Here is a 16,299-nt window from a genome sequence, read left to right on the forward strand (position 1 = left end):
CATACTGTGATCCTTGAACTGTCTGCCAGTCTCTAACATTAGAGCCATTATACTAACATTTGAAATGGCCTTGACAGATTGCATGGGTTTACAGCTTATCTTGCCATCCATCACAAAATATTACACACTAGCTTCAGCTCTAGAAGGAAGAAACCAAGATGGCTTCTGCAATTTGAGGCACCACAAGAAACGCAACTGAAAAACATGGAACAATTTAAGGAGCATCCAGAAATAGGATACAATAGCAGATCTCAGCATTAATGTGCCTGGGTGCACACATATGCAGCAGAGACACAACATGTCTACCCTACACGATGAGCACCCAGTAAATTGAACAAGTTTACCTGTAGTGAAAACCACATCCTAAACAGATTGGATCATAGCAATAAACTGGGCACTGAGTCAAGCAGAAAATTTAGAGGGAAGGTGAAGGAGATGGGATATTCTGGGTGTTTAGCCAAAGCATTGATTAGAACAGTACTTTGCTGAGATACTGAATAAGTGGCAAGTGTGGAGGTTTCCCAAAAGAACAGACGTAAACACTGTTATATCCTCTCCAGACCACTCAGTCTTTTTTATGAATGGTGTTTAAGTAATCTCTGTCACATTAATTGAACTGGGAACACAGGTAAAAATTTATATTCTACACAGGGTTACACCCTTAGCTTTAAGACAAAAGACCAAAAGCAACTACGTAAGGCACAGAAACCCTCTGAGATAAAACTGTCTGAAACCACAAAACAAGGCAAAGCCTAGTAATGTTTTGAGCTGTTAATATATTCCTTTCATTATTTATTTACGGTACGTATTTACATTTACTAAAGAAAAGTGGTGCTTGCCAGTGCAAAAGTCACTACCAAGATGCTATGGTGCTAGGGCATGTCAGGGTCCTGTCACCTTGACAGTTATGTTTATTGTGGTGACAGCATCCTGACACTCATGTTCTATGTTTTTCATATGAGTGCACGGTTTTGGTGTTATATTCCTTGCCGTGCGCTCTTCTGTCCAGTCTGTGTTTACATGTTCGGAGCATGGTGTCTGGATCCGGTCTGGTTCGGTTTTCTTGTCGGTTTTCTATCCCGTGACAGTTTGTTGTGGATGTTTCCTTGTTTAGGTGTCATGTCTAATTGCTCCTGCTCTGGAAGCCTAATTCCTGTTACCCTGCTGATCCTGGCCCGTTTGGCTCTGGACCACATGGCCTGTGGGGCTTCCTCTCTCCAGCCCAGCCATTCTTATCGACTCCCTGCCCTGGGACTGTGTTTTTCCCCTTGGGGGTAGTTTTTGTTTTGTTAATAAAGCCCATGTACTGCTACTCTGCGCTTTAGTCCTCACCTCTCTACTCCCATACCTGATAGGGCATTGTTATGCAGTTTCTAGGGTGGTCAGAAGTGGCTGTTAGTGCATTGCTATGCATTTACTAGTGTGGTTAGGGTGGTTGATTCAGTAGGGCATTGCCATGTGGTAGCTAGGGTGTTCAGGTTGTTGCTATGGCATTGCTATGCGGTTGTTTAAAGGCACATGTAAAAAGAGACCAGCCAAGGTCTCTAATTCTGGTACCTAGATATGGAATGGCATCCTCCTTAAATTTTAGTCTGTGGGATTTTCTTCACCCATTTTATTGTTCAAAATGATAAATCTGATCGCTTAGAAAATCTGCACGATTTGAGTTATCATGTTTGTAGCACATCTGAGCAATAATAATAGTACTCCTTGCCTTAGCACGGACCACTAAATAAATAACACAAGCCACCAAGTTCTGTCTTGTCTTATACATTTTAGCTATTGACATGCTAAGAAGTTTGAGATGCCAGATAAAAGCTCTACTGACAATCGCACAAAGGATTATTTTGAGCTGTAAATGCGAGATAAAAAACAAACAAAACCTACACAATGAATCCATCCAATTTATAAATTCCAGTGCTGTCTCTGTGGGAGTTGCAGTCTTTAAATTTAGGGACAGTTACCCCTCAGAGGATTGTGGGCCAGTTAGGGTACTTCCTGAGTTGAGGGAGAGGCAGGGGTGGTGCAGATGTGAGCTCATAGATAAGGCGGGAACCAAAACACCCTCTGATAATTGTTTCCTGTTTGCGATGTGGGTTGCGTTGGTCCTCTGAAATGCTTCTGAACTTTTGGATGTTTATCCAATCATGAGGGCAGACAAGCAAGATACACTGGGCACATAAGGAATGTATTTTTTTACTGAAGAAATCAAGTCTGTGATTTATAGGGGCACTAACAGATCTTAAAATATTACTTGGGTTGCACAGGAAGTAAACATTTTAAATAGGAAATTCTTGACACATGAGTAATATCACTTTGGTATGGTTGCTCAAAAATAGACATTATGTAAACCTATCCCATAATAATGAAATAATCCAAAGGCTCTGAGCATTCCTCTTGGATTTTGAGATTTTTTTGAATTCCAATTCGGGATGTCATTTTCTTGAGAGCCATTTTATTCAAATAGTCCAATAATGCAATCTGCACTTCAGGGTGATGAGCAGTCATGCCATAACAGAGGCTGTGTGCATGAGAAAGCATCAGCAAAACCTCATTTACTCTAAACAAACAGTACCATCCCTGCGGATTCTTTGTAACGTTCTTTGCACCCTGGTGTTCTTTGCGGAACAAACTTTAAAACTCAGTTGCACTCATAGCTACCTGCTCTGGCATTTGCATTCACACACTGGACATACATGGAAGTTGCTTTGGTAAAAGTGTGGTCACATTAGGCTTTGAGTATGTGAAAATTCTTTGGACCTCACAACGAATATTGGCAACAAGATAGGATGTCACACTCTGTTTTGAATAAACAATATATTTAATCAATTAAAGCTGCACTATGTAAGATTTTTCGGTTAAAAATGAACAAATTGTCATTACTGATTAAGTACATAAACAACCAGTGTTCAAAACAATGTCCTTACCTTACCTAGATTCATTTCGGTAAGCCTATAAAAATGTCATGTTAATTTTTTCATGTCACAGTTTTAGTCTTTTGACAAAAATGTCCTTTAAAAATAGTCAATATTTCGTCATGTTATATTCATTAATTTTAACAAAAATGACATACATTTTTAGTCAACGATAATAATCTTTTACTTGATGATGACGTGCAAAATGGACAAAAAAAGTGTCAAACTGTAACAGACCAAACTTTTATCAAATATTTTCTAATGTAAACATGTATCAAACATACAGTATAAATGTACATAGGCCTACTGTCCTTGTTGTGAAAAACCTGAGCTCCTGAAATAGACAGAAGTATTAGCTACTTTTTAGAAGTTAGCCTGTATTCTGAATTCTTCATGCTTTAGAGACTTATTAATTTTATGTGAAAGGATATAACATTTCATGTAGTGTGTTTCTTATGGAAACAGTGTATTCCCAACGCAAGTTATGCAACGCAAATTACGCATATTCTGACTAGCGCATCATTCAATTCAAGTTCACATGTTCACTCGTTTCATTGTGCAGATGTAAGTTGTTCCAGAAATGTTGTGGATATATTGATGAATAGGATGTGTTTGAATAAAGTATTTACCCCGTTTTAAAGCAGTAAATGTTGCCAGTGTTAGCAAGTTCAACTTACACAGCTCAAGTGGAGAAATGCCCAACACACTGGATTAATGGATTAAATGAATCCATATCTAATATCTTCTATTTACAGATTACCAAGATGTTTCTTCTTCTGTTTAGATCTTGCACTGTTAATATCTTGCAGTATAATTTTTATCGTAATTTTTTTGTCAACAGTATGCTTTAATAAAATAATTTAATAATCTTCATGATGCGCCTGTTTCGTCTCGTCTTCGTTATCGTTGATGAAATCAAAAAAACCTTTCGTTTTTCATCATTAATTTTGTTTACAAGATTAATAATGTAAAAATAATGAAGTCTTACATTGAACTTAAATCAGCAGTATCACAAGCTTCACCTCTTAAATTGATTAGTATAATACAATACAAATAATAATAGTCGATAAAACACTTGAATAATCATATTAAAATATACTTATAACTGGTGGTGATTCAGGAGAGTCCCCTGTTCTCTATGTAAAAACATCTTTTCACTATACAAATTGATTGGTCACGGTTCAAAATATGAAACTGCTACAAATATCCTTGCATTCACATGCATATCAATTGAAGTGAATAGAACACCAGGCCTAGTGTGACTGTGCCATAAGAAAGCATCTTCGAAATCCATAAATGTAAACGTAATATGACAAACAGTATAATGTATAATGGGTGGTGTGGCATGGTAGTTAAATACACTATATTGCCAAAAGTATTCGCTCATCTGCCTTTAGACGCATATGAACTTAAGTGACATCCCATTCTTAATCCATAGGGTTTAATATGATGTCGGCCCACCCTTTGCAGCTATAACAGCTTCAACTCTTCTGGGAAGGCTTTCCACAAGGTTTAGGAGTGTGTTTATGGGAATTTTTGACCATTCTTCCAGAAGCGCATTTGTGAGGTCAGACACTGATGTTGGACGAGAAGGCCTGGCTCGCAGTCTTCGCTCTAATTCATCCCAAAGGTGCTCTATCGGGTTGAGGTCAGGACTCTGTGCAGGCCAGTCAATTCTTCCACACCAAACTCGCTCATCCATGTCTTTATGGACCTTGCTTTGTGCACTGGTGCGCAGTCATGTTGGAACAGGAAGGGGCCATCCCCAAACTGTTCCCACAAAGTTGGGAGCATGGAATTGTCCAAAATCTCTTGGTATGCTGAAGCATTCAGAGTTCCTTTCACTGGAACTAAGGGGCCAAGCCCAGCTCCTGAAAAACAACCCCACACCATAATCCCACCTCCACCAAACTTCACAGTTGGCACAATGCAGTCAGACAAGTACCGTTCTCCTGGCAAACGCCAAACCCAGACTCGTCCATCAGATTGCCAGATGGAGAAGCGTGATTCGTCACTCCAGAGAACGCGTCTCCACTGCTCTAGAGTCCAGTGGCGGCGTGCTTTACACCACTGCATCCGACGCTTTGCATTGCACTTGGTGATGTATGGCTTGGATGCAGCTGCTTGGCCATGGAAACCCATTCCATGAAGCTCTCTACGCACTAATCTGAAGGCCACATGAACTTTGGAGGTCTGTAGCGATTGACTCTGAAGAAAGTTGGCGACCTCTGCGCACTATGCGCCTCAGCATCCGCTGACCCTGCTCTATCATTTTACGTGGCCTACCACTTCGTGGCTGAGTTGCTGTCATTCCCAAATCGCTTCCACTTTGTTATAATACCACTGACAGTTGACTGTGGAATATTTAGTAGCGAGGAAATTTCACGACTGGACTTGTTGCACAGGTGGCATCCTATCACAGTACCACGCTGGAATTCACTGAGCTCCTGAGAGCGGCCCATTCTTTCACAAATGTTTGTAGAAGCAGTCTGCATGCCTAGGTGCTTCATTTTATACACCTGTGGCCATGGAAGTGATTGGAACACCTGAATTCAATTATTTGGATGGGTGAGCAAATACTTTTGGCAATATAGTGTATATAGACTGTTAACTAAAACGTTGCATGTTTAAATCCAAAAGTTGCTGAGCTAACTTAGCAGAATCCCACAACACAATTTGGGACAATAGTTGCATTATGAGCATATGAGCCTGTGATAATCTGAATTTGACCAATGGAGCCATTTCAAAGCCACCTGCTAAGACATCAGGTCACAGCAGTCTTCACTGCCCCTACAGCCTCAGGTCAGACAGGGCTCAGCAGCGAAACACTCTGAACATTCAAATAGAAAAATCCCCTGAATCTCTCCATGCACTAAAAACACATCTTCCCAGCCAAACTCTGTTGAGATGAGACGGAAGTTAGTTTGGACGAATGGATGAAATACACCTGAGCCTGGGAAGTATTGTTACATTATTATTTAAACTTTTTGACTGAAACCAGAAGTTCAGCTAGTGCACATGCTATATACTTTTATGAGCATGTAGCCTAATAGTATTTGCCACTGATAAAATCTCTCTTGAAGCTTGATCTACAGCAGAGGAAGACTTCTCTGTATGACCTCATGTTCCTGATACATTTTACACTTTCATGCTGGAGCTCAGCCAGACTGATATCAAGTACATGCTGCTAATACTAAAATTCTGTAAGTGCTTTGAGCAAAGGACCAAAATAATAGACAGAGACAAGACTACCCCATTGAAAACACCAACACAGCTAGTCAAAAGCATACAGTATGTTGTGTTTTGGATGCTGGTCCCCAGAATGGGATGCTGGTTCTTAACTAGCTTGACTACCAAGACTTCCTTGGCTTCTCTAGAAAACCTGTGTTGGTTAACCTGCATCATTGCTAAGTTTAACCAAAAACTAGACCAGCATCAATCTAGCATAAACCAGGCTCAGCCAGTGTGTAAACTCATGCTGGTCTAAGCTGGTTTTTTCATGGTTGTTTAGTTAAATAATAGGCTTTATCAACATGATCAAATGGGAAGTTCAAATGTTCTGGTAAAACTGACATCCTGGTACCCTAAAGATGGGGGATGTAGTGCCATTCCAAGTAGCTTTTCAGTAGTGAAACTATATTTTTCATTAGGTAGTGGCGTAGAGTTGACAAAAGCTACACCGCTACATCATGCTGTGTACCTGCTGTTTACTATCGCTAGTTTTGGATCAGAACTAAAGATGTTCGATTCACAAATGAAACGCTCATCAGAGTCGGTTCTTTACAATTAATTGGTCACACGTGATAGCAAAGCGGTCTTAATCGGTTCATGATTCAATCTGAATGACTCATAATGCTTACACGTGGGCTGCTGATTCATTTGGTGCGTGCTCTCACTTGCCAACATGCTAACGGAATACTTTAAAACACAGAACATAAAGATAACGCTGGCTGCAGTGGATCTACAATCAAAGAAAACCAAACCTGCAAATGTGTCCTATTGTTTGGCAGTGATGAAGAAAGACTTTATTAAGTTCAGCACATGTGCAGCTTGAACAACTACAGCAGATAAAGACATTTTACCAGCAAAAGAGTATCAAAACACTTAGGCTATGTTCAGACTGCCACTAAAAATCAGATTTTTTGCATGTCCAGATTTTATCCAGATGAGTTTTGATAGTCTGGACAGCAAAAAACCACACGAAATCTGATTTTAAACAATTTAAACCTGATTTTTTCTGATGCGTCTCAGTCCGGACGCTCTGGTTGCTCAAATCGGATTTCAAATGGTCTTTTGCGTCACTCTTAACGCGACACACAACGATGATGTCAAAAATCGGTGATGGAAATGCCAGAAGTATTCATAAGCCGGCCATGACTGCTGCACAGAACATCACAATATTTACCAGTCTCCTCCATCGCTGAGTTTTTCTTGTGCGACGGAGGAGTTCTGCACCACAACTGGACAGGGTGCTTATTTGGAGAGCGAGATGATGCACCTCCATTTTTCCCGCATCTGTTTTGAAAGCATCGTCACGTGGGTACGCCTACGTCCTTACCAAAGCAACCCATGCAGATAGGTTGGTTATGTCTGAATGCGCAAATCTGATTTGATCACTTGCAATTAATAGTGCAGACAGTCTGCCTGAAATGATCTGATTTGAGAAAAAATCCAATTTGCCTGCAGTCTGAACATAGCCTTAGTAGCCCACACAAAAACATATAGAAAAGTATCATGCCATTACCATGTTTTTTGGACATGTACCATTACCTGGAAGCACCATGTAAATACAATTTAAATACAATGTTATATATGATATGAATATGGTAATCATATTGCGAAGTATTGGTATTCTTTAAATTACCTTGAAGCACCATGTGAATAGAGATTGGTGCCCAGGTGTGCTCACACATACAAACGCAAAAGGAATTCGGCTTCTGAACAGAAGCTTCTAGTACAAACAGAAATACAACAGCTAGACACAGAATTACAGGATTAGATGAATAGCATATACCCATGGAATTGTTACAGGATTGTGCAAAGGAAATAATGTTTCAATGGGTTTGTACAGGTAGCAGTATAAATATGAAATATAAAATGTATAAATAGTGATTTTGCATATTGAACACATGGATTTATATAGGTAGCATGTACACATATGAATTTTGTTTTTTGTTTTTACATGCAAATACATATTATATTGCACCATACTGTGTACTTGTACATGGTATCGCACTATATTGTACTATGCTGTACCATGGATTGATAAACATCATGTGAATAAGTCTTTTAGATGCTTTGTCTATGACAGTATGCTCTGTGAATCTGGTTGAAAAAAAACAAAAAACAAAGTAGTTCAAATGTAGCAAGCTACTTTTGGTGTGTAACTTGCTACTTTCTCTGAAGCTTAACTATTTTTTCTGTTGAGTAGTTGGTATCTTAGCTTGCTTCATTTTTTGAGTAGCTTGCCCAACACTGAATTTCACTCTCTGGGTCTTACTTGTCCATTTGCTGCAGTTTCAATTGCGATCCAGTTATGATGTATTGCAATATTTTAAGTTGTATCATGAGGAAATTAACTAGCCCTAATAAAAATGCACTTGTGAACTTTTTAATTTCATGAATGAAGGATAGGTTATTTATTTTGTAACCATGGAAGGATAATGTATATTGTAAGGTTATTAACATAAAGCAATACATTGAGAAACAGCTGTCATCATGTAAACAACAAGTTATTCTTGTTTACATCTATTGGTTTTGTCTCCATTGGCCCTTAATAATTGTTTGAACTTCCACAGAGCTTCTGGTTTGAATCTCCAGTGAATGAAAAAGAATGTTGACTAAAAATCAGAGGGGACATTATGGTCTTACAAGCACCATGATGAAAGTAAATGCTATTAATGGTTTATGGGTAATATCAGCTTTAGTTAATGAGTGACTTACTCAGCAGCTGGTGGGACAGGACCTGCAGACTTCTCTTCATGGTATCATGTGATCCGGCTCCTCCTCCACAGTGCTCATGGTTCTCTATGGGACAAAGGATAAATAAGAGTTAATCGTAATCTGATTATCATGCCATTGCATTCCTAAACTGTTAAGGAACTTAAAGAACTTATCTGTGAAGGGTCACGATTATTAATAAAGCAAAAATAACTAAACACATAACAGACAGCTAAGATTTCAATAGGTGGTCCAAATGGAAATCAGTTAAATGTGTATTGAATGATTTAGCTACGCAAATAATAAATAATAAAGCAGAAATCTATATGACTTCCCATTAAAATTCCAGCTTTATTCCTTTGTGCAGGCACTTGACATCAGCTGACACTTTCACTTGGGAAAGTGTCATACTGATAAATGCAAATGGCCATGAACACATCTTTCTTTTTCCCTGAAGCGATGACTCCCTATGAATGTGTGTGATTGTCAAGGTGTCAAAATTGTCACTCTCTCATCTTGTCCTTGGGGTCCTGTGATTTCAACCGCACAAGACGCATTGAGTCGATAAAGGACGTGAAATGAGATTTGAGCCCCCTTGGGTGAGAGGAAGTCTGAATCACATGCTAATCTAAAAATCTTACCAACAAAACCACTGTGACAATCATTGATCTCTTTCTGTAATCTATTCATTAAGAGCCGACTGTCGCTCATAAGCATTGGGTCAAATCGAGTTGTTCCTAAAGATGAATCCAAGTCTCACCTACTGTAAATAGCTTTTGATTAAGGCTTTTTAACCAGTCAGTACTGATTTTATTATATTGTAAGCAATAAGCATGTTATTAAGTGTGTAATTTTATTCATGGCACAAAACTAAATTCCAAAAATAATTTCCAAACAGGTTTCCCAAATACTCCTACAACCTCTTCCTGCATCTGCCAATTGTTTAAAACAAACAGATCCTCAAATTTATACTAGACAGCAACAGTGCCCGCCCGATTTTTCAGCCATCTTCGTTCCGGAAATACAGTATTTTTCCCATTTAAAAAAATTAAAATAAATACATTTTGCCATAGGGATTTATAAAGCACTTCATATATCAGTTCTAAGCCATGAACCAAACCAACCATCTCCGAGGTGAATCAAAACATTACAAACTTTGTTTGAAAGCAAAAAAGTATTTGAAAATCAGACAAAAAGACAAAGACTGTGTACTTTACGTCTTTAATTAGGGAAGGAACTACAATCCCATAAAGCAATGCGAATGATGTAATAGAATTTAAAATAATGGAAAAATGCAAAACTATTGATATAAAGTTGTTGATTTTAAGAATAGAAACAATATATGTTGTTTATTGTAAAATATTCAGATATAAACAAATATATTAGTAGTACTCTCTCACAGTGAGAGTGTAGGGAGACCAACTAGATTGGGTAATTCAAAGTGCATCATGGAAGTGGGCAGTCGCTTTATAGCTCTTTTGGTGCACTTTGTTGACCACAATTCTCTGATTGGTGAATTCTTCACTAATTCTTCACTGATTTTTCACCAGAAATTCCACAGAATTAAAAAAAAAAAAAAAAAAAATGAAGTTGAAATAATATAGACTGATAGCTTCAATAGAAGCATATACAATCAATTAGCAACCTCTGAACTCACAGTAGGTCTGTCTTTAAAGGTTTGTAACTTATCATTAAAAATATATTTGCACATATTGAAAAATAATTGGGATTTTTACTTTCAGAACCCAACCGTTGCACTCTATTGGTTGAGTCACGGGCAGCCTATGAATACCCTACTTACAGTTGTCTACAAGAAAGTATTTTAAAATTGTTAAAAATTGCATACTGTTTCTTTAAGAAAATCTAAATTAAAAAGCAGCAAAGCAAGAAAAGAACTATGTACAGTAGCAAAGCAATAACACTTTCCCAACTGTGTCTGATACAAGGCTCAAACTGATTTGTAGGGCTTTGGAAGATGGCTGTAATGCATCCAACATAAAATATGAAGAGTTGAAAACAAAACACCACTATTTCTTATTACCTTTCATATTGAACTGCATTACTTCAGAATGAAATTCACAACCATGTAAAAATCATTTTCTATTACAAGATCCTACAATACTTTTTTGACGGTCGGTTAATGAAAATGTGTCATTTCCATGCTTTTCAGTTCATTATATTTGCAGCCTGTACAACAGAAGAAAGGATATAAACCTATTCCCATTATCCTCATCTCATTACTGTTCAAGACAGCCAACCGAGAAAATCCAACCACTGTGTGCTTTACAACTTATCAATCAATACAGATTATGATGTCTTAATCAATATAAGAAAGCTTGCTATTGCCCGTGCTATTTGCTGGTCTGTAAATGTTTTTGTGTGTGAGCCACAGTGCTGTAGTCACTGCAGTGTCATTACAGCACCTTTGAAAAATAACTGTGGTCACCAACACAGTTTTTCAGTAAATGTAAGTGTGTGTGAGAGAGTTAGTGTGGGAAGAAAGTCCATTTGTGAGTCATGCCCACCTGTGTCGAGAGGGCAAGAGAAGCAAGTGCATTGTTCTCAGAAAAAAGAGGTCAGTAAGGTAAAAACTAGACGTTTACAACAATCTGTAGTGCTGCAAAATGAATGTGTGGTCCAAAAGGGTAATGACTTAAAAGGACAGTTCATAAAAAAAAAAAAGAAAATTCTGTCATCATTTTCTCACCTTCATGTTATTCCGACCCCATTTGACTTTACAACATATTAGCTATCATACCCAGGCCTAACATCTGCTGTGTTCCACGGAAGATCAGAAAGTCATACATGTTTGGAGCAGCATTAGGATGAGTAAATGATGACAGAACTTTCATTTTTAGGTGAACAATACCTTTAAGATAGGAGTAAACTAAGCGAGATTCAGCTCATAGGGTGTAATTTTTGGTTTGCATGCGGTGGTATTTGTACTTTTTTTCTAACAAACCACTGCATGGCAACTGGCACACTCTGCTTTAGTCACCATGGTAACCCTTACAGAAAATTATATACAAATCTTGTCACAGGGACAACTGTGAGAACAATCTAGATAAAATCAAACCTGACAGTGAGATATTAACCACGTTTCTTATGTGCCCTTGAGCCAACATTCTCAAAAAACAAATCATCCTTTCCTGAAATGATGTTTGGTTTGCGTTAATGGTGACGATTTGCCAGTGTCCCAGGTCAGTTTTGAAGCAGCACCTCTAAATTGTCTGTCTGGAAGGACAAGGGCTTGAGATGAGACAAGGTTGGCTGAGATAGTGTAGATAAATAAAGATGTCAATGAATCTCCCTTAGGCCACGGCCGACAGGAATAAGCTTTTCACTTTATGTTTTACTCTATTTTACAGTTGGGATTGTAGTGTCTGGCAAAGGGCAGAGAAATTGGCAAGTCTGCTTCAGAGAAACTCATCAAATTTTCAAGCTTAAAAAGAAATTTGTGGAACTCTCTCTGTACAAAGATTAAATTCAAATCATGAATTCTAAGTTTTTGTGCACAAACAAAAAGTAACACAGTATTACCATGGCTTTTTTTGATATGGTACCATGGTACAATATTACTGGGACATGTAACATGGCAATACCATGTTTTTCTGGATATGTACCAATACATGGTGTTCTTTTAAAGAGGCCCTATTATACTTTTGGGGATTTTACCTTTCCTTTAGTGTGTAATATAGCTGTTTGTGCATGTAAAATGTCTGCAAAGTTACAAAGCACAAAGTCCGAAACATCCTAGCAACCCCTTAGCAACCACACAGAACACCCTAAAATCCACATTTCAACCCACTAAAAACCACCCATACCCACACCACCAATCATGGTGGAAGTATACAAATATAGTAGTAAATTTATCATTTTTGTCAAGTGAATTAGGATTAAAAATGCAATGTTACAACAAAATAGTATTCTCATTAGAAAAAGACTTGAATAGGGGGCCTGGGTAGCTCAGTGATAAATGACGCTGGCTACCACCCCTGGAGTTCGCTAGTTCGAATCCCAGGGCATGCTGAGTGACTCCAGCCAGGTCTCCTAAGCAACCAAACTGGCCCGGTTGCTAGGGAGGGTAGAGTCACATGGGGTAACCTCCTCGTGGTCACTATAATGTGGTTCGTTCTCAGTGGGGCGTGTGGTGAGTTGAGCGTGGTTGCCGCGGTGAATGGCGTGAAGCCTCCACACGTGCTATGTCTTCGTTGCAACACGCTCAACAAGCCACATGATAAGATGCACGGGTTGACGGTCTCAGATGCGGAGGCAACTGGGATTTGTCCTCCGCCACCCAGACTGAGGTGAATCACTACGCCACCACGAGGACTTAAAAGCACATTGGGAACTGGGCATTCCAAATTGTGAGGAAAAGGGGGAAAATCCAAAAAAAAAAAAAAAAAAAAAAAACATGAATAGGCCTACACTGAGAACAAAAAAAAAAACAAGGTTGAACTAGCTTTATTCACGTCAAAAACGTACGGTACTGTAACGTCACTGAATAAATCGGAATACATTAGATTACACCAACAAAACGTATTTTTAAGGACTCTATCAGGTAGAAATAGCTCCTTGAAGGTAACGATTACAGATTTCAGGCACTGCATAGTCTTATATGGTGCTAACAACTGAACAAAGCAATGTCTGCTTGATAACACTCTATTACATCTGTTACTTCTACAAAATCAGGAAGAACTCTAAAAGTCTGGAAATGGAGCTTAATGTATCCCAAGAGGATTCTACAGGAAAGAATAAGGCACAACACACATCACCAGCTGCCTGATGATAGAGTTTTAATGTTTGTTTCTCAGATGGTGATTAGCATGCACTGCTGATATGGTATGTGGTAATTCTTTGCCTATGCACATGCGTTTCCTGTTTCTGTGTGTTTGAGAGGCCCATCATCGCAGCAATCAAGCATGTGGAATGTCACACAAGTGCCAGTATCGCTGATAACCCAAAAGTGACCTCTCAATATGTGCTTAAACAGATGTCTTAAACATTTCAAGCTGTCATCGTGTGTCGTATCCTTTTTCTAACACCTTGGCTAAATGTCATGAAAAATGACCAAAATGATCTGTCTGATGAATGAGAATAAATCAAGAATACAATGAGACTCTACTGTTATCTACAAGAAGGCTAAATTCCAGCCTTAGTATGCTTCAAATCTTCATGCATAGTATCTTTATAAGGATACTATCATGAAGATCTATTGAAACAAGCCTTTGATGTACTATGAAAGCATACTGTAACTTTCTGAACTCAAAACTTCCTCCCTATAGTCCAAAAATAAAATTTATTGCAATTGATATGCAAAATATCTTGTTCCAAACTTCTGCATCTGAGATCAATAGATTAACACTTGACCATCAACATTTTTAAATCAAATAACAACTACTGTAACAAAGAAGAAATAATGACATCAGTCCAGTCTTTCCGAGGGATTCCAAAATTAGGAAAGAGTACTTTAACAAGGTCTTTGATCATCATACTTTAACAGAGTCTAATCTTAATAGTTTGCTTGGCAAATTTCAGTGCAAATTGTTCATGAAACCTCTCACAGTTTCGTTTAAGCTTTGCAAAGATGATGTTATTAAAGGATAGGGCAGCACAAACAATATTGGTCATGACAGCAATCCTGCAGCCTGCAAGTAAGCATTGTTAATCTTTTCACATGAGAAGAAAGCATTTATAATGAAGTCTTAAAGGCATAGTACCAAAACAAACTGTCTGTTTCATTCTCAGGGTCAGAGAGAGGGTGAAAATGGTCTTGAAAAACTAAATTATGCCCTTGATTTACATTATGGGCTGTATTTTTGTGCCTGCGTTGGGTGCAATGCTATGCTCTACGACCTTGCGCTATGTTTTTGTCACAGTCTGGCCATGACTGTGCCCTCATGTCTGTGTGTGCCATGTCTGTGTGTGCCGGCGTTTTCCCTCATGTCTTTCAGGTGCCGCCGGTGGGTGATTGGCATTTCTGTGGGAAAGCTGATCGCTCAGCTCATTGGTGATCTGCGTTTCCATGGGAACGGTGACTGCTCAGCACATCAGCAGACCGACGGCACCTGTCCCTTGTAATTTACCTCCTTATTTAAACCCCTCTCATGTTTCTTGTCCTTAGCTGAATTCTTTTGTTTGTTTGTGAATCGGTTGGTCTGTTTCCCAGTATTCGTTTGGTAAGGATTTAATAGTCCTCAGTCAGCTCCAAAGTACTAGTTAGATACTAGTTCTGTTTTGGTTTTGTTTTTCTCCATTGTGAGAGTTTTTGTTTGTATTTTTGCCTTTTGTTAAATAAAGCTCATTTTAGTTCCATCTCTGCATTTGGGTCCTTCATCTCCGCAACACAACTGTGACAGAAGTATTCAGCCACAGATGGAGTCTGACCCTAGTCCAGTGGCCGCCCGGTCTGTCAAGTCTCCAGCGGCCAGCCATGACCTTGCCCTTTGTCCGGCAGTCGCCTTTGATGTTCCCCTTTACCTAGCGGCCATCACAGAACTTCCTTCCTTTTCAGTGGCTGCCACGGACCTCACCAAATGCGCTGTGGCCTCCAATGACCTCGCCCACAACCCTTCTATCCAAGTCCCTGTGGTCACTTACCAATCTGTCCAGCTTACAGAGGCCGTCCACCAGTCTGTCCAGGCCGTCCGGCCTGTCCAGTCACCCATGGTTGCCCCTTTGCCTGTCCAGTCCTCTGCAGCCACCTTCCAGTCAGCCCAGTCTTCCATGGCCCTCCAGCCTGAACAGATATTTATGGCTGCCGCCCATGCCCTTCCTGCTCTTGCCACCCTCTTCTCCACCCTCATCCTTTCTCAGGTCCCTTCTCGCCCTGCCACCGGCCACTGCTGCAGCCCCATTCTGGTCCCACCCAGGTCATTCCTCAGGCCTTCTCCCTGGCCACCGGACCATGCTCCTTTCCTCAGGCCTTCACCCTGGTCATCTGATCCTGAGTTCTACCTGAAGTCTCCGCCCAGGCCTCCAGACCCTGCTCCTAACTTAGTGCCACCTCCATGGCTTCCCCCACCCTCCATCCCCTGGCCAGTGCCTTAGATGTCAGTCGGTCTAGTTTGGATGCCAGGAGGCTTCTGTCGGAGAGGGGGTACTGTCACAGTCTGGCCATGACTGTGCCCTCTTCCCTATTTCTGTGTGTCATGTATGTGTGTGCCATGTCTGTGTGTCTGTGTGTTTCGTTTCCATGGGAACGCTGATTGCTCAGCTCATCGGTGATCTTCGTTTCCATGGGAATGATGATTGCTCAGATCATCAGCGGACCGACGGCACCTGTCCCTCGTTATTTACCTCCTTATTTAAACCCCCCTCATGTTTCTTGTCTTCTGCTGAATTCTTTTGTTTGTTTGTGAGTGTATCGGTTGGTCTGTTTCCCAGTTTGTATTTTTGCCTTTTGTTAAATAAAGCTCATTTTAGTTCCATCTCTGCATTTGGG

General features: G+C 39.7%; 1 protein-coding gene across 3 annotated transcripts in view; it reads right to left on the reverse strand.

Annotated features, from left to right (window-relative positions):
• Nucleotides 1-16,299, reverse strand: part of LOC127434087 (transmembrane protein 108-like) — a 69,432-nt gene that overhangs the window by 20,058 nt on the left and 33,075 nt on the right. For 2 of the 3 annotated variants that reach the window (XM_051686549.1, XM_051686550.1), the window contains one exon: nt 8,859-8,942. In XM_051686549.1, the coding sequence (XP_051542509.1) occupies nt 8,859-8,898 (40 nt within the window). In that variant the 5' untranslated portion in view covers nt 8,899-8,942. Of the gene's footprint in view, nt 1-7,779; nt 7,919-8,858; nt 8,943-16,299 lie in introns of those variants that run through there. The other variant, XM_051686548.1, reaches the window with a different exon arrangement.

This window comes from Myxocyprinus asiaticus, chromosome 44 (genome assembly GCF_019703515.2).
Source record: "Myxocyprinus asiaticus isolate MX2 ecotype Aquarium Trade chromosome 44, UBuf_Myxa_2, whole genome shotgun sequence".
Taxonomy (NCBI): Eukaryota; Metazoa; Chordata; class Actinopteri; order Cypriniformes; family Catostomidae; genus Myxocyprinus; species Myxocyprinus asiaticus.